The following is a 22,476-nucleotide window of genomic DNA, read 5'->3' on the forward strand; positions in this document are numbered from 1 at the left end:
GAGTGAGGGGACGATGTCATCCCTATTTCAGAAAAGCAGAAACAGCAGAAAGTGTGTCTTGAGGGCAAATGGCTGGAGTCGAGCCCAGACCTCCTGACTCGCAGCCCAAGGCACCAGTCACAGCCAAAGGAAAGGATCTCACATCCACCAGGTTTGTGCTAGATAGCGAGGAGACAGTGCAGCCCCTTTGTGACCTTGGGCATGTCCCTTCACCAGGCTTCGGTGGCCTTATCCATGAAGCCAGGGAAGGGCATGAGGATCCAAGGTTCCCTCACACTGGTCTGTGATGTTTTCATTGGTTTTCGGAAAAGACCATGTAGGGGTTTTTACAAATCTAAACTAATTTGGATACACGCCCTTCCTCCTTTCTTTCCTTTTCTTTTCTTTAAAAAAAAAAAAACAAAAAAAAAAACAATAGTTAAGATTCTTTTCTTTTATGAAATAAAACTGATAGTGGATTGTAGCCTTTTGCATACCTATTTTGGGGGATTTTCACCTGCAAGTAAAATGTCAAGACCTCTCAGGCTGGTCCAATTTTTTGTTTGTTTTCATTTTATTAACGGTTGAAATCGAAAAGTCTGGAAACCAGGCACTGTACCAGATGATCCCCAAGTCCCCTCGAGGGCTAAATAAAGTTCCAGGGCTGTAGGGCCTCCCAAGCCTGCCCTAGAGGAAAAGGAAATTGCAAATTAAGGAGTGCCTCTGGTCCTGCACTAGAGAGAGCCGCCCCCACAACTCTAAGAAACAGCACTGTCATCAATCCAATTCCTTTTCACAGAAGAAGAAACTGAGAAAGGAGAGAGGCAAAGTTAACTTATGTAAGATCACGTGGGAGCTAGTAGTGAGTCTGGCCCAGGTCCAGCACCCAGGGGATCACCCTCACAGACACCAATGACACAGACCAGGAGGGTTTCTGTATTTATTCTGTCTGTGGACAGGGCTGCGTGGACTGGGCTGTCAAACTGACCTCCTGTACCTATTTCCACGGTCAGCTAATGCAGGGAGAGCTGCCCAGGGTTGGGCCAGAGATGGATGGGGTCCTTCCTCACCCATAGCCACATGGGGAGGATGCCGGGACCCCCCAGAAATGAAACAGAGATGAGGTTGTATATGAAAACACCTTAGTAAAACGTAAGCATGCTGTATGACCTTGAACTGTGCCACGCAGTTCGTTAAGCCTGGTGAGTACCCGGATGAGAGGCTGCTCGGGAACGCGGTACTCGTACACGGTGAGCGATCACTAACATGAATTGCTTGTGATGGACCCTTAGACCCTGCGCCATGGGCATGGGAGAGGCTGTTTCAGGCTAAGGCATTTTCCTCCATATTCCACCAGCCGTATCGTGCGTGGGTGGTTATTGGGTAGGCGCAAGACTGGTCCCACTGGGATCCGATCATCTTGCATAAATCCGGATCGAGCATCAAAGGCAGCGATGAGAATGAATTGCATCTTTTGGGCTTTGCGTGATGCCCCGTAGCCCACCTTGATTCACTGATTGGCTCTCTGATAATCCTGCTGGAGTGTATCACAGGTGTTTGCTGGTCCCTAAATGTGGGCACAGCACAGAAAGGGAGACACAGGCTGTGAGCTGCCCTTTCCCTTTGCCCCCATGAGCAGATATCAAAGAAGATTTCTTGGAAGGGCATAGACTTGCAGGGAGAAGGGTTCCCCTGCTAGGAGGTGATCTGCATAGTTGAAAATTCCACCGACCCTGGCTGTCTTTTCAGCCAGGGCCCGTGGTCTCTAACACTTCAGACACCGGTTTCTTTCTTAGCCTTATTATTTACTTGAAATTCCACCTTACTCTCATTTGACACTTTCTAGCTATAAAATCCTACATAACTTTGCACTTATCTCACGAGCCCTGTGTTCTGTGCTCATGTCTGTAGCCAAATTTGTTCTTTAGTGGAGCTTTTTACGTCTGGTGCCCAGGAATGTATATCCAGGAAAGAGTCAATGAGAAAATCCAAGCTTTGTTTGTTTGTTTTTTTAGTAGACTTTAATTTTTAGAGGAGTTTCGGTTCATAGCCAAACTGGGGTTTTCCATATATCCCCTGTCCCCACACATGCATAGACTTCCCCACAAATGCAAATTGTTTTAGTATCAAGGGCAAAGGTTGCTTTTTAAAAATTACAATGTGAAAATGTGCCCATTGAAAATACGGAAAATACAGAAAAGTAAAAAGAAGAAATAGAGAAAAAGAACTATCCATGGTTCCATCACTCGTGAACATTGCCAATATATACATATTTTTAAAGATTTTTATTTATTTATTTGACAGACAGAGATCACAATTAGGCAGAGAAGCAGACAGACAGAGAGAGAGGAGGAAGCAGGCTCCCGGCAGAGCAGAGAGCCTGATGCGGGACTCCATCCCAGGACCCTGGGATCATGACCTGAGCCGAAGGCAGAGGCTTGAACCCACTGAGCCACCCAGGCGCCCCCAACATTGCCAATATTTTAATGTATCTCTTTCTCATCTCTTCTCCTTTGTATTTTTAATAAGTGATTTTCTCGCTCTCTACTTATTATAAAATAATGTTCTATAAACTCTTCCTAAACATGATTTTTTAAAAAATGTATACATAATATAGCATCACATAGATAATACCTTATTTATATTCAACCTCTATCTACTCTTTAATTGCGGGATGATCATTTTTGACATAAATCTGTGTGTCTGACATCATTTTCTTGATTTTACTTCTTAGACAAAGAACCATTGACTGAAGTGGTATAAAAAATTTCTAAGTTTTGTAGTATATATAGAAATATTTCCCCAAAATACTTACTCCCAAATATGAGAAAAGTGAGCCAGCTTGCTGAGAATCAGAGGTATAAAGGGTGAGATGATATTTTCACCCCTCATACTGGCAAAGATTTAAAGGACTGGCAATACCCAGTGTCAATGAGGATAAGGGGCTGCAGGGATATGTGTTGTTTTATAGAGATGTTGGTAAGAAAGAAAATTGGCTATTTAGAAGTGTACACACAAACAATGCAATGAATACATCCTTATAAATAAGTCCATCAGAGAAAGACAATTACCATATGATCTCTCTGACATGAGGAATTTGAGAGGCAGGGCAGGGAGTTGTAGGGGGTAGGGAAGGGAAAGATGAAACAAGATGGGACCGGGGAGGGAGACAAACCATAAGAGATTATTAATCTCACAAAACAAACTGAGGATTGCTGGGGGGTGGGAGGTAGGGAGAGGGTGGCTGGGTGATGGACATTGGGGAGGGTATGCGCTATGGTGAGTGCTATGAAATGTGTAAGCCTGATGATTCACAGACCTGTACCCCCAGGGGCAAATAATATATTACATGTTAATTTTAAAAATTCCATCAATACAGAAATATATAGAGTAAAAATGGAAAGTTCTCCTGTAGTCCCTCATCTCCACTACCAATCAGTTGGTACATTTCTGGAGGGCAGCTGAGCAATGAGTGTAAAAGTCTTACAACATGCCTAGTCTTTGACCCTGAATTTCAACTTCTAGAAGTAGATTGCAAGCAAAAAGCAGTCTAAGTTCCCAGAGATCTAGACAAGACTGTTCATTCCAATATTATTCATGAGAACAATAGTTAACATTTATCTGTAATTTACTATATGCCAGGAACTGGTCCAAAAACTGGATCCTTACAACAACCCTATGGCAACAGTAGGTATTAATGGGTATTTCCACGCTACTGATGAGGAAGCTGAGGTACAGAGAGGCCACCGGTCTAGTAAGCAGCTCTAGAGATTTAAATCGAAGCAGTCCGACCCTGTGGTTCATACTCTATTGTCTGTATTGCTAGACTAGCGACAACATAAGAAAAAAATCTGATCAAAAGGGAATTTATTAAATAAATTATGATATATACTCACAATGGAATGCCATCAGATTTCACAGTGTTGTAGACTGATATTCATGGACATAAAAGACAAAAAAAGAGAAGCCATAGGACTATGTATTTATAATTCCATTTAAAAAAATTTATGTGATTAGGAGAAATCATATAAGTTTATCTGTACACAGAGGAAAAAAAGTATGGGAAAAGATGACAAACACCAAAATGTTAACTGTGACTTTTTTTTCCTAGGAGGCAGCTTTATAGGTACCTTTCTTTTTCTCTCAGTACATTTCTATATTTGGTGAGGAAAACGACCCTTAATTGCTTTCATCATCTAAGAAACGCAGTAAAGCTATTTTTAAAGGGTTGTGGTAAATGACTCTGCTGTCAGTGAACGTGAGTGCGCTGCTCGTTCGTTTTTAAATAGAAAACATTGCTGCTTCATGCCACACCCAGGTAGAGGGCTCTGGGTGGCACGTGGACCCAGCACGCAGGCTTCCTGTTTCTCCGCTGCCCAGATGCAGAGTTTCCATGGTTGTCCTACAGAGATGCATGTCATCATCTCTGGGCATCTAACCACAACGGGGTCTGGCTGGATTTCTAGTTTCTGGCCTCAAGACATTCCCGCTGGCTGTTGCTTCATTGAGCACACCGAGTTCCTCTCTTACCCCAATAGTTCTGCCTTCTGGGGCACAAAGACTACATGGAACCTCAAAGAACAAAGCCTTAGATAAACCACAAAGGAGATTTGGCCAAGCTGGTGGCTTTATGCCCTATCAGTCTATCTGTCTCTGTCTTGGCTTTGTTCCCTGTAGATGCTAGAAAGATCTGAAATAATGTACGTCTAGTGAAGAGACAAAAAAATCAGTCTACATGAAGTACACACGGAATAATTTATGCAGCTGCATCAGCAAACATCGACTCGGCGACCATGGGAAGCCAGGCACTAGCTGGGGTCACAGTCTGAAGGTGAAGAGACAGAGCGCCTCAGTGGCTCAGTCAGTTGGGCGTCTGCCTCCGGCTCAGGTCGTGATCTCAGAGTCTTGGAATGGAGCCCCACATTGCATCAGGCTCCTTGTTCAGTGGGGAGTCTGCTTCTCCCTCCCACTCTCCCTCTGTGCCCTCTCTTTCTCGAAGAAATAGATAAAATCTTTAAAAAAATAAAAAATAAAGGAGAAGAGACATTGAGTACTTCAGAGAGGAGGTGACTCTTCATTTGGATTTTGGAAAAAGGAGTAGGTGTTCATCAGGTAGAAAAGTGAGAGCGGGGGCCTTCCGGGCAGATGGGACAATAAATGCCAAGACCTGGACTCGTGAAGGAGCTCGGCATGCTCAGGGAGCACAGAGCCCAGGACAGCTCAGTGGCAGTGGTGCAACGGGGCACGTTTCAAGGACAGTGGCTCCGGAGGAACTGAGACCTCTCTACCTTCGATTCAACAGGCCACTAGCAAAGACAGATTCGATGGAGGGCCATAAGCAGGCCCGTGTTTTGGAAAATTAATGTTGATGCCAAAGATGCTGATGGAACAGGGATAATCAAAAGGGAATTTCCACTGGCTCCCACCACCGCAGCCACCCCCCGGCAGCTCCTGTCCACGTACACCGCCTTCCCCCACTACCATGGGTGAACCAGGGTTTTGCTTCTCTAAACTCCATCTCTCCCCTGGCATCACATCTCGCCCCATCTTCCTACGCAAAGACGGGCTCCAGAAATTCTCCCCCTCTGGCCTACATTAACAGACTCTCTTTCTACGGCACCACCATTAGCCTACACATAGGCTGGCATTTCTTCTATCTTGAGATACCCTCTCTTTTTTTTTTTTTTTTAAAGATTTTTTAATTTTATTTATTTGACAGAGAGAGATCACAAGTAGACAGATAGGCAGGCAGAGAGAAAGAGAGAGAGAGGGAAGCAGGCTCCCTGCTGAGCAGAGAACCCGATGTGGGACTTGATCCCAGGACCCTGAGATCATGACCTGAGCCAAAGACAGTGGCTTAACCCACTGAGCCACCCAGGCGCCCCGAGATACCCTCTCTTGAACCCATTTCTCCTTCCAGCCACGGTCCCATTTCTCTCCTCTCTGCAGAGCTCCTTGAAAGAGTTGTCAGAGTTAATGTCACCAATTCCTTCTCTTGCCTTTTGCCTTAAATCCACTGTGACTGGACTTTTTCTCCCTGCACTCCACCAAAACGTCTCTGATCAGGCTCTCAGATGCCTCTGTGTTACTAACAATCCGTATGTGACTTGACCTCTCCCTGCTCCGAGAAACACTTTCTTTGCTTGGCTCTCAGGAACTCCCACACTCCTAGATTTCTTCCTAGCTCACTGATTGCTCCTTCTCACTCTCGACTCGTTCCCCTCCTACCCCAGCCCCTTCATGTTGCTGTGTCCCAGGACTCCGACCTTGGCGCCCTCCTCCCCTCTGTGTACATCCATTCCTTGGTGAGCTCATACACCTGCCTGTTGACAACCATCAACCTTTTATTTTTAACCCAGATCTGTTCATTGAGTCCCCAGGCTTACTTATCCAACTGCTTTCTCAACATCTTTTTTTTTTTTTTTTAAGATTTTATTTATTTATTTGACAGATATAGATCACAAGAAGGCAGAGAGGCAGGCAGAGAGAGGGCAGGGGGAGAAGCAGGCTCCCTGCCGAGCAGAGAGCCTGATGCAGGGCTCGATCCCAGGACCCTGGAATCATGACCTGAGCTGAAGGCAGAGGCTTTAACCCACTGAGCCACCCAGGTGCCCCTGCTTTCTCAACATCTTCATTTAGGTGTCTCATAATTATCTCAAACTCAGCACGTGCAAAACAGAGCTCCTGAAACTCCTTCCCATACCCTCTTCTCTAGAGTCCTCCCGACACAGCTCGTGCAATTTGGTCCTTCGAGTCGCTCAGGCAAAATGCTTTGGAGTCGTTGTTGGTGATACTTTATTTCTCTTCATGCTCCAAATTTGTTAGCAAGTTCCAATCTGTTAGCAAATTTCATGGGCTCCCCATTCAACACATACCCAGGATCTGATGTAACTTCCCGCTTGCATTACTATTGACCTGGCCCGAGACACCTCCTCTCCATCATTACCCTCCAAGTCACTGCCTAGATGCCTAGAGGCGGAAAACATCCTAAGGCTGTTTCAACCCTTGCTCCCCACCCCCAGCCTATTCTTCATCCAGGAAAGAATGATCCTTTCAAACTGAGTCAGGTCATATTACTTATAGCCGTCCAGCGGGTCCTCATTTATGTCAGAAGAAAGGCTGATGTCTTCACAGTGGCCAACAAGGCCCTAGTACAATGGCCTCCCTTACTTAGTATGTCATGACATCTGGCTCCCTTTGCATGAATTTTAGCTGCACGTGGGCAGAGGATTTGGTTGTCAACACTCGATCCACGTTTGTTGAGTGAATGAATGAATGAATGAATGTAGAAGCACCACAGGAAGGGCAGGCTAGAGGATGGGCGACCAGTCACGAGGTATTGGAATTGTCTAGGTGAAAAGCTGAGACTCTGAATCAAGAAAGTGTAATGGGAAAAGCAAGGTGGAATGTAGTCCAGAGCAATTTTTTTTTTTTTTTTTTTTTGCCATAAATGATCAGGCGTGGTAACCAAAATCAGTGTAGAGGATGAGAAGTCAGGGAGGAGTCAAGGAGACTCACCTGCTTCCAGCTTAAACAAGATCGGTAGTGTGCGAGGTGAGACCGAGGGGCAGCTGTGGAGTTTGGGCTTGAAAATGTAGAATTTAAGGAGGAGATGTTCACTCAGCAGTTAGAATAATCATAACCAATCTCCTCTTCTTTTTGGAAGGTACTTAACTGAAAATATATATAGTTTGTATTACTGCGAGTCTCTTGGTTAAAATATCAATTCTGCCAGTTCAGTGATCATTATTAGTTAGAAAGCAGGGAATGCGTGCTTAATGGACGACCCAGATATGCCCAGCAGATGGTAAGAAAGAGCTGATGTAAAAATCGCTTTTTCATATTATACAAATAATACATATTCATTGTCAAATGATCACAGGAAGTTAACAAACGTGTTTCTCTTCAAGAGGTGGTAAACCATCCGAGCTGTTGAAAAGAATTTAGCGATACATTTTTAAATGTACGTTAGTTTGGCAAATGATCTATTTTATCTCAGTAATTTACAAATGTCTTACTCAAAGCAAAAGCCTTCTAATGATTCCGACCCAAGAACCTCGCTTTCAGCGGCATTTCCCCGTGATGGCTGGGCAGCTGCCACCACCTCCCACCCTCCGCCCTGGTGCCCGGAGCAGCATGGCTCACGGAGAGCTTGTCCAGGGACTCTGGTCTCCCGGCAGCTCCAGGTGGAGCTGTGGCCATGTCCATACAAGAACCCAGAGGCTCCTGAAAAGCCAACTTTACCCAGGGTAAAGAACTCCAAGTAAGCTTCAGACTGAGAGTAGGAAGGAAACAAGTAGGCTCTTTCCTGCAGCATTTGTGCAAGCGAAGCAAAGGAGAGTGGAAATTTCTGGAGGAAAGAAATTCATTTACCTCTCAGGAAAGGAAGCATCCGCTTGACCGACAGAGAAGTCAGTCTCTTTTTCTCTTTTTAGAGATTTATTTATTGATTTGAGAGAGAGAGAGAGAACAGAGGGGAGGGTCAGAGGGAGAGGGAGAGCCGAACCCGGGTCTCCATCTCACGATCCTGAAATTGGGACTTGAGCCGAAACCGAGTGTCAGACAATTAATCGACTGTGCTAAGGAGCCCCGAAGTCAGCCCCTTATACAGGTCTTTCCATCTCCAGGGTGGCAGCTAGAGTGTGGTTGTGTCGAAGGATTTAGAATCTTAGTAGCTGAGAGACACTCTCAGCCTCACTGAGCCTCAGTTTCCTCATCTGTAAAATGGGTGAATGACACTGACACTCAAGTTTGGCAGCAGGTGCAATGACGTGGCGTGGACTTGAAGTGCCTTAAACTTGCCATCTGAAGCCTCCTGATTCAAGGACAGTGTATTTTGATACTTTGTGGGGGAAAAAATAGCTTTAGGCAGGCTTTCCTAAAATAGCTTCCTGCTTCTTCCCACACCCGCATCCCAACTTCCAGGCCCTTATTGCACTTTTCCTTCTTAGCAGGTATCACGACCTGAAAACAGACGCGTTCATTCCCTCTTCTCCTGAGGGCCAGCCAGCCTCAGGAGAGCAGGATTCTGCTCGTTCACCACTGTCTCTCTAAGTGCTCTGACAAAGGCCCGGCGCATAGGAGGGGCTTAATAAGCAGTCGTTAACCGTGAACAATGAAGGCAGAATCTGATTCTTCTGGGAGCAGGACAGCTGGTTCTCAAACTTGGGTTTGCTGGTTTCAAATGCAGTTTCCCTGTCCCAGTAGAGGGATTCGGATGGTGCAGGGCAGGTGGGGATTCCTGAATTTGCTATTTCAAACAAGTGCCGGATTGGGGGGGGGGGCGCGGTTTGTGGTGTAGACACTGAGAAAGTTACTCTGAATCAGATAAATCTTTTTTTTTTAATTTATTTATTTGACAGACAGAGATGACAAGTAGGCAGAGAGGCAGACAGAGAGAGAGGGGGAAGCAGGCTCCCCACCGAGCATGGAGCCCGATGTGGGGCTCGATCCCAGGACGCTGGGATCATGACCCGAGCTGAAGGCAGAGGCGTTAACCCACTGAGCCACCCAGGTGCCCCTGAATCAGATAAATCTTATTTTGACTCCAGCCCTGCCACTTACTTGTGGTATGACCTTAGGGAGATTACTTAACTTCTCTGAGCTTTTTTCCTTATCTCTTAAGTGAGAATGACAACACGTTCGGGAAGTTATGAGAATTAAATCGGTAATGGATGTGAAGTTCTTGGCACAATGCCAGTGGTGCAGTTAGCTGCTGCTATTACACATTATTATTATTATTATTATTATTCTATTGTTATGCCCTAGCAAGAGAATTTCTCCCTGAAGGATCACTCTTAGGAATGTTCTTTTTTTTTTTTTCTTTTTTCAAGATTTATTTATTTGACAGAAAGAGGGAGAGAGCACAAGCAGGGGGAGCAGCAGACAGAGGGAGAGGGGAAAGCAGGCTTCCAGCTGAGCAGGGAGTCCGACACAGGGCTCAATCCTGGGACCGTGGGGCCATGACAGGAGCTGAAGGCAGATGCTCAACTGACTGAGCCACCCAGGCGCCCCAGGAATGTTCTTATAGTAAGATCCCAACCGGCAGCAAAGCATCACCCGGGAACCGGACAGAAATACAGAATCTGCCCCACCCGAGCCCTGCTGAAGCCGAATGCGCACTGTAACAACCTGTCTAGGTGCTTTGTTTCCACCTTCAGGTTTGAAAAGCACCGCTCAGAATCACCTATGCTGTTGTTTTCTCCCCGTCTCTCATTCCAGGGTCGGCTCAGGTTTGTAAGCTCTGGCATCACAGAGTCTGAGTCCTTGGCAGCTGCTTCTCATCCTTCTGAGTGCAGAGGAGGGACCTCCCCCCACCCCAAGTTCACTCTGGGTACCCCTCCTGCTGAGGACATTTGGAGAAGGGACTCCCTCAGGGAGCCACGGCTCTGAGCAAGGGTCTGTTTAGCCAGGAGCTGGATCCAAACTCTGGCTTGCTTCCTCCTCTGTCCTGGGCTTGCTCCCATCTGCCAGAGCCCTGTATGGAAAGTGAGAGAAGCCCAGTCCCCCGAGAGATGGGCAGAGACTCCCCCTTTGCCTGGAGCCCCGGCCCCAGCTCCAGCTTCGCTGACCCTGACTGGTTTTGGGATGAGAACATCCAAGCAAAGAGGGCCAGGGTGGAGACCATCGTCCAAGGTATGTGCCTCTCTCCTCACACTCCGGCTCTGGCGCCGGGCAAGGCCCGAGCCAGGGACGGCGCCTGTTGCCCAGAGAAGGCCCGGGAGCGGAAGAGGAAGCAGAGCCTTCCCATGCAGCAAGGCCTCCAGAAGCCAGGCCCTGCCGGGGACCACGGCAGCCGGAAAGGGGGCCCTCGGGTAAGAGAACAGCTCCAGCAGCTGAAGCAACAGCTAAGACATTTGCAAAAGCACATCCTGAGGGCTGCTGAGCCCAGGGACACAGCCCAGGACCCAGGGGACTCCGAGACAGACAAGGGCCCTCTGAGAGCCCAGCAGAGAAAGGGTTATGGGTGTAGGCCCTGGGCTCTGGACAGTGACCACTACCAGGGTTCCCATGGGGACCACTCCGAGGAGGGAAAACACAGAGCCTATGAGGTGGAACATCAGTCTGAGGAGCCCAAGTTCCTTCCCTGTGGAGCACAGGCTTTGCTGGAGATTCTGAGGAAAGAACTGACCGGGGCAGTGTCCCAAGCTGTGGACTCAGTATTACAAAAAGTACTGTTGGATCCACCAGGCCACCCGACTCGGCTGGGCAGAAGCTTCCAGGGGCTTGTGCCAGAAGGGAGAAGTGAGCCCTCACCTCCTGAGAGAGATGCCCGTACAGACCTATTTCCTTTGGCCACGTTGCCCAGGAGGGCCCAGCCACAGACTGGGGTCCTGTTGCAAAACTTCTCACTGGCCAAGTCTCTGGAGCCTCCCAGGTACCCTGTCTCTCTGAGGATGATCCCCACACCCTATCAGGGTCCCCCAGCAAACTGTCCTTTGACTGCGCCTTCCCACATCCAGGAAAATCAGACGCTTAGCCAGCTGCTGGGTCACAGATCCAGTGGTCACTGGAGCAGCAGTCTTCCCCACGACTCAACTCCCCAAAGTCATCGCTCCTCAGAGTCTGGCCTGCGACCATGGGGAGCGGTCAAACTGCGGCCATCGGTTCTGAGCCAGCCACAGTATGCCTTGCCCTTCGCTTCGCCCCGTCTGGAAGGATTGCCCGTTCTTCCCTCAGTGAAGCTGGAACAGGGCGGCCTGCCGGCTGTCCCCGATGTGCTGCCTTTTCCTTCAGTCCACATATCCTTTACTAGAGAAACAGGAAGCCTGGAAGGTGAGGGGAGGTGGGGACAAATAACTCCATGGCATTAAATAGCTTTGCTTTCCCGGTGGCCTCCTTAATGCTTGCTTCCAGGCCCTCCTTCCCTGTGGCTCAGAGTTACCAGGTTCTGACAAGAGGGTGGCGCGGTCTTCTGGCATTTAAGGATGCTGGGAAGGTTCATCTATCTTCTTGTGTGACATACTGGATTCTACCATTATTGACTCTCTCCTTTGAGTCTGAAAGAGTTTCATTTGTTTGTAAACTCAGAAGGGCTTCCAAAATAGGATAAATACCCAACGGAAGGAAAAACACCATAATTTGGTTGTCAGCAGCCTGTACGCCTAGGCAGAGAGGGTCAAAGGAATGACCTCATCTGAAGCCCAGCTTCCCAATCTCTTGGCTCCGCAGGCAGAAAAGCCTGCATTGTCCAGATAATTCATGGGGAAGACATGAGGACCAGGAACTTCTGAGGCAGATGGAATAGGGGACAGTTTCCTGAGGGACTAGACCCAAGAGGCAGCTGCGAGGGGTAAGGAGCCTGTAGTTTAAGGAACAGCTTCTAAGCGGCAAGTGAGAGGACTAAAGCTTGGGGGCTGGGCATGAGGGGATGGTGGTGGTGCATGGGGAAGGCTGAGGGGCCCGGGCAGGTCTGTAGGGATCTGGGTCTTACTGCAATCCTCAGGCAGACCCCACTCTCTCAAAGAGTGCTGCCCAGAGTAACCCTCCCTCAGGATATTAATGGTTGTTAAGTTAGGGAAAAAGCAGCTTGGGTAAATACTCGATTATTGCTACTGGTTGTTAAATACTGGTTATTTCTATTACTGGGTGGTTTGACTGCAGGACTTCTCAGAGCCTTTAGCATGCTGATGTCCTATGTGAAGCTCTAAGAGGAGAAGGTCTGCAGCCTCAAACGCACGTGAGGGAAGATTGTCTTCCAGCAGGCGTCCTTGCAGCGCTAAAGCTCCTGACAACATTAGTTAGGATATTGCTTTTTTAGCGAGCGTAGCTCACACAGCTCCTTCTCACGGGCGGCCTATAATTGAGTCTCCAGAAGTCAGTGCGTCTGTGGAGCTGCATACCCAGGTGTGAGTAACCTGGGAAGCTGTATGAAGGGCGACAGGACGGGGTGGGGACCCACTCAGGGCCACACCGCGGCGGACTCTTGTGTTCTAAATACCACGAGCGCCCTCTTCTGGTCGCAGGTGTTGGAAACACCCCTAAAGCTTGGGCACCACCTCGCCCCGCGCAGGCAGGCAGGCAGCGAGCAGCTTTAAAACCAACGCAGCAACACCTCGCCGGCCACTACTGCCTCTGAGGCAGCAGGAAAGCTTCTTGGAGGTGTAGAGAGAGATCGTCAGGAAATTGCCCTGTGTGGCAGGGCCCACCTGTCTGGGACTTTGGTAAGAGGCCACTTGGTTAAAATTGGGGCCATGGTGGAACAACCTGAGGGACCCATCCCCAGAGGCTCTCTGCTGTACTTCTCTTGGCAGGGCAGATGCTGATACTTCTCGGGCGCCTACTGTGCGCCTAGCCCTGCCCCGTAAAAAGAAGACTGGGCTCCGCTTTGGGAGGTTTGGGGCCCACCCACCGGTCCTGGCTGCATGAAATGGTTTGGGACCCCCAGGCGGCATCCTGGTTCCCCAGCTGGTCCCTCATTCCCGTTGCCTACACTCCAGCATCAGCGATGTGTTCCTCTGGGCGGCGACAGCCGCTAAGAGCGAGCTACTTTGAAGCGTAAAAGAACGTTCACGTTCGCTCGGCGCCGGGTGCAAGAGGCGGAGCAGGCGCGGTGACTAGACGGCAGGGGGCAGCACCAACGCGCGGCGCGCCTTTCCGGTGGCCGGCAGGGAAGCGGCAGTTCGCAGGGACCGGTCCAGCACCCCTTAGCCGCAATTCTGAGACTCGAGAGCCCTGAAAATCCCTGTGATGTCCTCTCCCTAAGGCTGATGGAGACGTTTTTGGCGGCAAAGCCTGACCTGCACTGATTGGAGGCTGTTGATCGACTATCCCACTTTGCAGCGGAAATCTGTATTGGGGTTCGCACTGCTGCGGCGGCCCCGCCCTGTCCCCTCACTGACATATGGCAGATGCACTGTGTGTGGCCATTACTCGGGAACAGATTCTGAAATCTGAAGCCCATTTGGCCCAGCGTTTGGGAGAGGGGGCTGTGGGCTGGTGTGACCCCACCATCTTCAAACCTCCGCTCGAGATCAGGACCTGAGAGGCAGGGACAGAGAAGCAAGCTACTCTGCAGAAAGTCCCAAGACAGACACCTGCGGAGCCAGGAGTCACACCCAGGATCTGACTGCCGGGCACATGCTTTAACTACTACGCTTACATTTTAGAAATGAGGCCCAGAGAAGGTAAGGGGCTTGCCCCTAATAGGTGGCAAAATCAGTGTCTGAAACTGGGTCTTTGGACTCCTAAATCCAGCCTTCTTTCCACAGCATTTGTGAACCTTTAGGAAGGATAAGAAGTAGGTCCAACGAGGCCGGGCAGGGGTCCTCTGGGCAGCTGCCTGGGAGCCATGGCCAGCTGTGACTGTAATTCGTTGGTCTCCTTTGGCTAAACTGATATATCCCTACTGAGAAGTCTTAATTGTCCTAAAGGTACAGCTCTCTGACCTGAACTCCAGCGTGACTCTGTGTAATGCTTCTCACCCAGCCCCAAGCCTGTCCCCAGGAATGCTATGAGTTCTTATGTAAGAATCTTTATTTCCCTCTCACGCTGGCGTTAGGCCGTCACACCACAGCTCCCTGCTCTTGTTAGAGGAGAAGAGATCTGTTCCCGGAGTGAGGTATGTGTTGGAGTATAACGGGTTCCGGTTGACCATCTAATCACTCATTCATTCTTTCAGCCAACAATCATTTATTGAGCACCTACTATGTTCCTAGCACCGGGCTAGCCACGTGGAATACAAAGATGAAAGGATAAGGTCCTTGCCCTCAAGGAGCTCACAGTCTAACTGGGGAGACACACATGCAGTAAAATTTCCAGTCAGACCATTGCTACAACAGAGGTTTGTACAAAGAGCCTTGGTAGCCCAGGGTAAGGAAGGCCTAATTCAGCAGGGAAATATTTCACAGAGGAGGGGTGTCCGAGCTGAGCTGGGCGGGGTGAGGGAGAGCTCTGCCAGGCACATGGGGAACAGGCGCAGCCGAGTTCAAGCTTCCTGAGCTGAAGCAAACTGGGATCTTGCACTTAGGCTGGTTTGGAAATGCTGCCAAGGGAGCTATGAGAGCAGAACGGGGACCATCTAGTTGGCTCGCCTCCTTTTACAGATGGGGAAACCGAGGCAGAGAAGGGGAAAGAAATCTCTACATGGGTTTTTTTTTAAGATTTATTTATTTGACAGATAGAGATCACAAGTAGGCAGAGTGGCAGGCAGAGAGAGAGAGAGAGGAGGAAGCAGGCTCCCAGCTAAGCAGAGAGCCCGATGCGGGGCTCGATCCCAGGACCCTGGGATCATGACCCGAGCTGAAGGCAGAGGCTTTAACCCGCTGAGCCACCCAGGTGCCCCTCTACATGGGGTTTTGAAATCTGGGACAGACCTGCCATCTCTTCCCATTCTATTCTGAAACTAGACACGCACAAAGTATGACAAGCTGTATTTGATGTCATATAGGCCACAGAATTTTGCACATAAAATTTTTTGTTTAATTCTGAAAATTTACTGTACACATATGGTATTAAGCATCTGGAAAAAGTTTTTTTTTTTTCCCAGTAAGCTCTAGGCCCAACGTGGTCTTGAACTCAAGACCCCAAGATCAAGAGCCACATGTTCTACTGACTGAGCCAGCCAGGCACCCTAAGAAAAAGCTTATCTGATCAGACTTGCTAGAGACAGAATAATGGAACTAATACACCATTCAGCTAGAAAAAATAAAATAGAAACCATAAGGAACATGACAATTCATTATTTGGATAAAGTGATACAATTATTGGATAAACTGATGTTATTTTCCTTGACGCTGAGATAAATCCAGGAGGGCCTAAATCCTGGTCACTTGAAGAAGGCCAAACTGATGTTTTTCTTCACACGCTACCCCAGCTCCAACCTCTTGAAGGCTTACTTCCCTGATGTCCAGGTAAAGTCATTCCTCACCTCTGAAAGCCTCGCAAAACTCCCAAGAGGCAGTGGGTTTTGGCCAGTGGGAGGCAAGTCATCATATATGCCCATCAGGTCCCCTTCGTGTTGCTGCTGGAATCAGTACAATTTCCAGTGCTGGGGCTGAGGTTGGGTATCTGAATTTTAAGATTCTGAGCTGTAGATATACACAGAAACACATGGGGAGGGAAGGTAACGGCATCTTTGGCCTCGTATTTTGTCTCTGCTGGGCAGACCATGAGAAAGAAAGAATATATAGAGTCAGGCACTGTCATGTTTATATCCAAAGTGCTGGATTTCAAAACTGAAGGTGCCCAGAGATCAAGCATGACAATAAGGAAGAGCAAGCTCTGATGGTTTGAACCAGACCTTGCCTGTTCCCGTCAAATTTCTGAGGGCCTCCTCTACCCTGGGTGTTGGGTTAGGGTGGGTAATACATTGTATGTACATCTTTGTGTTTTCCAGATCTTTCCCTCATATTCAGTTGCTCAGCTGACCCCTGCACCACACTCTGATTTCAATTCATTCTGCAACTCCAGGGCGGCAATGAACCAGGCTCTCTGCTCTATACCCTTATCCCTTCCTTTCACACTTGACCTGGCAGAAGGCTCTGGGGCTGCCATGTAATCTGCCCAGGTGCAGCGGAAGCATCTGGCCTTGACCCCAGACTCTCCCAAAGTTACACTAGATACCATGGGAAGCTTTTCATGGGTTAAAAAAAAGGCATAAATCCAGTATATCAAAGACAGTATTTTCTAAAAGACATTATATTATAGCTAATTGAAAATTTTCTGTGTACAAGTGAATAGGCTAGGAAAACACTGTGGTTTCTTTTTTAAAGAAAGGCCTTTTGCACAGACCCGTACCCTGGGGCTAATAACACATCAGATGTTAATAAAAAATAAAAAATTAAAAAAAAAAAGAAAGCCCTTTTGGGGGTGCCTGGGTAGCTCAATCAGTTAGGCATTGGATTCTTGATTTCAGCTCAGGTCATGAACTCAGGGTTGTGAGACTGAGCCCGGGGCTGGGCTCCGCACCAGGCATGGAGTCTGCCTAAGAGTCTCTCTCTCCCTCTGCCCCGCCCCCCCTAAAAAAAGAAAGCCCCTTTGAATGGTGGTTGAAGCCATCCTTCCTAAGCCCTATGTTGGGCCGGAAGTTGACAGTTCTGACTCTGAGCACCTCACAGCAAACGTGATGTTTTTGGCAAAAGACCTGATGGACCCTGTTGTTTGTACAGTTCAACCGCTGCATAACCTCCCAGATGATCAAGTGGTTCAGCAACTTTCGGGAGTTTTATTACATCCAGATGGAGAAATTTGCCCGGCAAGCGACTACAGATGGCGTCACAAATCCCAAGATGCTGGTGGTGCTCCGTGACTCAGAACTTTTTCGAGCTCTCAATATGCACTACAACAAGGGAAACGATTTTGAGGTAAGACCATGTACTTGGGTCCCATGAGGTCCGATGAGTGCCTTCCCTTTTTGATTGAGTTGTAGAAAAGATCCCCTTCTGTGTCTGTCCTTAAGTCGCTGAGAGCCGGGGCGCCCTGGGGCCAATGTCTGTATCACCCACAAAGACAAGACTCAACATCTTCTCTGAGGCACCGGGTGGCTATTCACAAGATGAATATACAGGTGTCTTCATTCTGAAACTAAAACAGAAGTTGACCAGATGTTGTGCTGTTTTAGATCTAACACTCGGCAATGAAAATGCCACAGCTTGTTGACCTTTTTCCCCTTCGTGCCAGGAGGCCCACAACTAAATGCCCGGCTGCATAGCGCCTAGACGTGGCCCCCGTTTTCTTTACAATTTCTGTTCGTTTCATCATTTGGTTCTTTATTCTCACTTGGTCAGTTTTGTTTGTGGGCCTTTCCTGGCAAGTCACCTCAGATCCTTTCTTTCTGGAAATACTGAAATAAACAGTCGTCAGGCTTCTCGGTCCTCTGGGGATCTCTGTGAAGGCACACTGGTGGCACCTTAGAGGTAAAGAATCAGTCGAGGGTGAGCGGGTGGCCTAGATGTCATGGGTGAGAAACCCTAATGTAGGCACGCATGGCCCGTGGGCAGCTGACAGCTCGGCTGGGCTGGCCGCCCGTTCTGGAGGTCACTGACTACACTTCCCTCTCCCTGCCCTTCTCACTTGATTCGGATCCCTCCGAGAAAGGGAAGAACCATCGGCAGCTACCAGATGTTCTGTCAGGGTCTGTTTGGAAACCTAAGCCTCCTTTCTGAGGCTCGTAGGCAAAGGGCGTGTGGACGGGGCAGAGCTTCCGCATCTGAGTGAGGTGGCCATTTGGCACGCAGTGGTGGCAAGCCCTGGGCCAGGCTGAATTTGGAGGACTGTGGGACTCCCCATCATTTATGGCACCAGTCTGCGTGAGGTCCTGGAACATATTCTTGAGTCCCCCTTCAGCCTCGTGCTTGGCTTTGGAAGCAGGAATGATCCCAAGTCTTTTGGATCCAGTCCCAAAAGATGGTGGGATGAGGTACAGCAGCTGTCAACTTGCGGGGGGTGGGAGGATGCCTTTCCTCATTAGGCACTAAGGGAAAGCATATTCAAGACCTTTGAACCACAAGTTTAATTTCAATCGGAGTCAAGAGTTTCCCACTTCCTAAAATCACCACCGTTAGCAGAATCAGCTCCTCCTACGAAGGGAGGGTCCCTAATAGGCTTTCTTCTAGGGCTGTCTCACAGGTGCCATCATTTTAAGGTTTGTATTTGAGGAGAGAGAGTGGGGATTCTTAGGGCTGCAGAAATCGAGGGCCAGGAGAGCAGAGATGGTCTTATCAGCCCACTACCCAAGGAGCAGGCAGCATCGAGGTCTGCATGGCGCTGGGTCTCCTTGGCCTCATGTCTTTTCTTTCTTGTGGGTCTCCCTGGGAATGCAGGTCCCAGATTGCTTCTTGGAAGTTGCCAGCTTGACGTTACAGGAGTTCTTCAGGGCTGTCTCCGCGGGGAAAGACTCAGATCCTTCCTGGAAGAAACCCATTTATAAAATTATTTCGAAACTGGACAGTGACATCCCGGAGATATTCAAATCTTCCAGCTATCCCCAGGAGCTGTTTCGGAATTAAGATCCCACAAAGTGAGGAGCAACTGGCCAAGGTTTCCTAGGTTTGTCTTAAATGACAGTCAGTATAGCTGTAGTCATAAGGAAAAAAAGGCAGAGCATACGGAGAACCACCCCCCCACACAGATAACTATGACCGTTTTTGATCATTTATTTCCTTTTTCAGACTCCTCAAGTCTTAAACCTAACCATAAAATATATCAACTAAACGTAATGGTATGCTGGTAGCCAGTTTGCAACTGGAACTGAAATCTCCACTTCATTGTTTCCTGGCGTTGGGACCTTGGGAACTTGGAGCATTCTGCATCTGCAAAGCCAGGTCGTGAGGACGAAAAGATACTCTGACCTCAAGGACTCTGTGAACTGTTACTCACTACACAGGTGTTAGTTTTCTCCCCCTTGGCTTTCAGATGAAGTTATCTCGTGTGTGTGTGTTTTCACACATTGCCGGTTCTAGTTACCTATTTATTGAGCTCCGCCTGTTGGCTAGACACATGCAAAGACATTATCTTTAAGCTTTCCAGCCGGAAAAGGAGATATTATCTTCATCTGAAAGATAACCGAACCCAAGTTGGAGAGCTGTGAGGCAACTTGCCGAAGCATAAGGCTCGGGCGCTTGGGTCGGCGGGGATGGTCTGGAGTCTGGAGGAACCCGAGCCCTTCTCACACCAGACTGTATGCAGGAGTACCTCATGCTGCTTTTCGTGATCTCAAACAGACCACTGTCCCCAGGAAGCATCCAGCACTAATGGGGCACTGTCATCTGACACCCCCTGCCTAGTACTCAGGAATGCCTCATCACCCAGGATTCCCGCTGATCGTGCAGCGTGTGGAAAGCAAACTTTCTGTTGGACTTGAGCTTTGCTGTTCATTCATTCATCGGCTGCGAGTTTATCAGCGGGACAACCCAAGTAGGTGCTAGAAGCCCAAAGCAGTTGATGCCCTAACCTCTTACGTGCAGAAGAAACTGAACGTCAGACCTGGGAGCTGGAAGGGGCCTTAGATCATCATCTGGCCCGTCCTGCGTAAGTTAGGAAGGAGGGAACTGAGGTCCAGACGGGACCCTTGCACAGCCTGTGCAGAGTCCAACAGACGATGAATGGCATAACTGGGAGGAATACAGCATGACATATAGAAACAGAAATTCTCCCACTCTATACGGAAACTATGGTCAATCTTTCAGATGAAGGAATTCATGAAATTAACATTTTTCCCCCTACTGGCCCAACACAAAGTGTGACTGATTCTGAGTGTATAGGCAAGACCTGTGCAAAGCTGAGTCACTGCACCCGTCTTCACTACCAGTGAGGGTCAAGTCTTATAAGCACAGCAAAGGTGTGCAAGCTGGGGTGGGGCCACACAGAGCTCAGGGCCTGCCCTTCTAAGGGATGTCTGTGACTTCATTAGCTTACTTCTTCCCCATCTACACAAAACAAGTTTCTCTATTCAACTTCCCTGACTTTTTTTGGGGTGACTAGATCAGAGGCGATAAAATCCCTAAACTATTGCTAGATGTGTCAATATAAAAAGGTATGAAAATTGGCTTTCTTTTGAATTTTCTCTTACTTCAAACAGCTCAGAGGGAAACTAAAACAGATGGATTCAGCCCAAACCAATCTTTTCAGGTTGCTTTAAGGTTATTTGTAAATATCCTTCGATACATCCGGTTGCACTCAGATTACCTTTGCCGTATTTTCTCCCATAATAGTCCCTTCAAAAATGAAGCGGTCTCCAAATCTAAGTTTTAAAGGCAGGCAAGCACTGAGTACCCTGAGCAAGGGCAGTTACCAACAGCTGGAGACGGCAGAAGGACCTACTACCCAGACTGGAATTACATAGTTCCTGAAGATATTCATGGGGAACAATTCCAAGTTCACATGATTGTCTGACATGGGACAGCCATTTCTGGGACATTTCTGTCCCAAACCTGAAATTCGTTAGGGTGTTTGAAAGATTAAGCCAAGCCACTCCAGGGCAGTGAACCTGGTCCCAGGGACCAATTAGATGAAATGTACAAGCTCAAATTGAAAACATTTGTGTCTTACAGTCCTTCCAGGAAGTGTTCTCTACCCACTGACCTAAACACAGAAGAATGTATAAATATACATGCTCTGCCAACAGAAGAATTCTGATTTTCTTATATTTTTGTTTCTACCAAGTATATCTCTTTCTCTGTTGGGAACACATTCTGAGCTGGTTATTAAGTTCTTTAAGCTGTCATAACATTGCCGAAGATCTGGCCATTCTTTCCATTAAGGTAAATGTGGGCACTATTCTCTCCCAAATCAGACATTTTCAAAGTTGGGTCAAACACTGCATAATTGTCTAATCCTTTAATGGCAGACAGTAAGACCTGGACTGTGGTTTACGATGATGGCACTATGAGGGAGTTAATGCTCAATTAGTGACTAAATGCAGGTAGTTAGTTGGCATTGCACGCAGGAAAACGTTCATTAGGAATCCTATTTCAAACATGGCTTCATACAGTATACATAGCTCCAAACCAGATTTGCAGAGTGAGGAGGACAAAGGCACTTCCTGGGCATATGGACGGAGCCTGCCTGAAGTCTTTCCTTTCTATCCAAGGAAGGGCAAGGCATACAGGGCGGAGGGAACAAAGCCTTCTTTAATACGGTTTTGTACCACAACCCTATCCCTTTATGGAGGCCCACGGGTCCACTCTAAAAAAAACCCCTTTGTTTTTAGTAACAAAATACAGAATCATCAGAAAAAATAATTTAAAACGAGACTTCTATAGCATAAGTTTATATGTATGTTTAGAAAATATTTCTTTTAAAAATCCTTGTAAAATTATGGTAATGAGTTTCTTGAAGTCCTATATATTCTAGATTTTCATAATCTTTGATTCTAGCTCTTTTCTTTATAGTTTTGACTCTTTGCACTGTAAAATAGATACAAAGTTTCATGATACCTGCATTCAAAACAAAATGGAAATTTAAAAAACCCTTTAATGTTTTTTATACACACTCTATGAGGCATTGCACATAATGCAAGATCATTTTCTCAGGACTGAGAGAATAAAAAACAACAATGAAAGTGTGATGAGTAGGGCAGAGATAAAGAACAGGTTGGCTAAAATAAGTTACAGTTCTATCAGGCTGATGATTAAATTATGCACATTTAAATTAGAAGAGTGCTTTACAATTCTTAACAATTGCTTCTGGACTTGATGCTTTGGGGGAGAACGTAAGCTTGTGAAAATCTAGCAAATATAATACTCATGAAAGTATAAACATATTCTTGGCCAGATTTTAGTATATATGACACACACCATACAGAATGAGCTCTGGTTACCTATTTCAGAGTATTAATAATACATACTGTATCTCAGAGGGCAATCATGGTACTTACAATTGAAAATTATGTATTAAATGCTCACCTGTGGAAAAAGATAACTCATGAGGAGTATTTTTCGGGGGTACACAATTCCTATAGACCTAGAAGGAACTCTTCTAGACTACACAAATCTAAGTATACAGGAGTTGCATGCTCAGTCATATAAAACAAGACAACAACAACCCCCAAGCCCCAGA

At 47.5% G+C, this 22,476-nt stretch overlaps 1 protein-coding gene across 1 annotated transcript; it reads left to right on the plus strand.

The window, feature by feature from the left end:
* The first annotated feature begins 1,193 nt into the window (after positions 1 to 1,193).
* Positions 1,194 to 18,926, plus strand: PROX2 (prospero homeobox 2). The gene is made up of 5 exons (XM_046007885.1): positions 1,194 to 1,229; positions 10,356 to 11,720; positions 15,723 to 15,830; positions 17,088 to 17,282; positions 18,741 to 18,926. The coding sequence occupies exons 1-5, from the start codon at positions 1,194 to 1,196 to the stop codon at positions 18,924 to 18,926; spliced, it is 1,890 nt and encodes a 629-aa protein (XP_045863841.1).
* The last annotated feature ends 3,550 nt before the right edge of the window (positions 18,927 to 22,476 follow it).

Source organism: Meles meles, chromosome 6 (assembly GCF_922984935.1).
Source record: "Meles meles chromosome 6, mMelMel3.1 paternal haplotype, whole genome shotgun sequence".
In the NCBI taxonomy this organism is placed as follows: domain Eukaryota; kingdom Metazoa; phylum Chordata; class Mammalia; order Carnivora; family Mustelidae; genus Meles; species Meles meles.

Excerpts from the sequence above, each read along its gene's own strand:
- PROX2 (XM_046007885.1), top strand. The coding sequence starts at position 1,194 with ATGAGAGGCTGCTCGGGAACGCGGTACTCGTACACG. Across the intron at positions 1,230-10,355 it reads GAACGCGGTACTCGTACACG|GGAGCCACGGCTCTGAGCAA; the intron begins GTGAGCGATCAC and ends GGACTCCCTCAG. Across the intron at positions 17,283-18,740 it reads ACAAGGGAAACGATTTTGAG|GTCCCAGATTGCTTCTTGGA; the intron begins GTAAGACCATGT and ends CTGGGAATGCAG.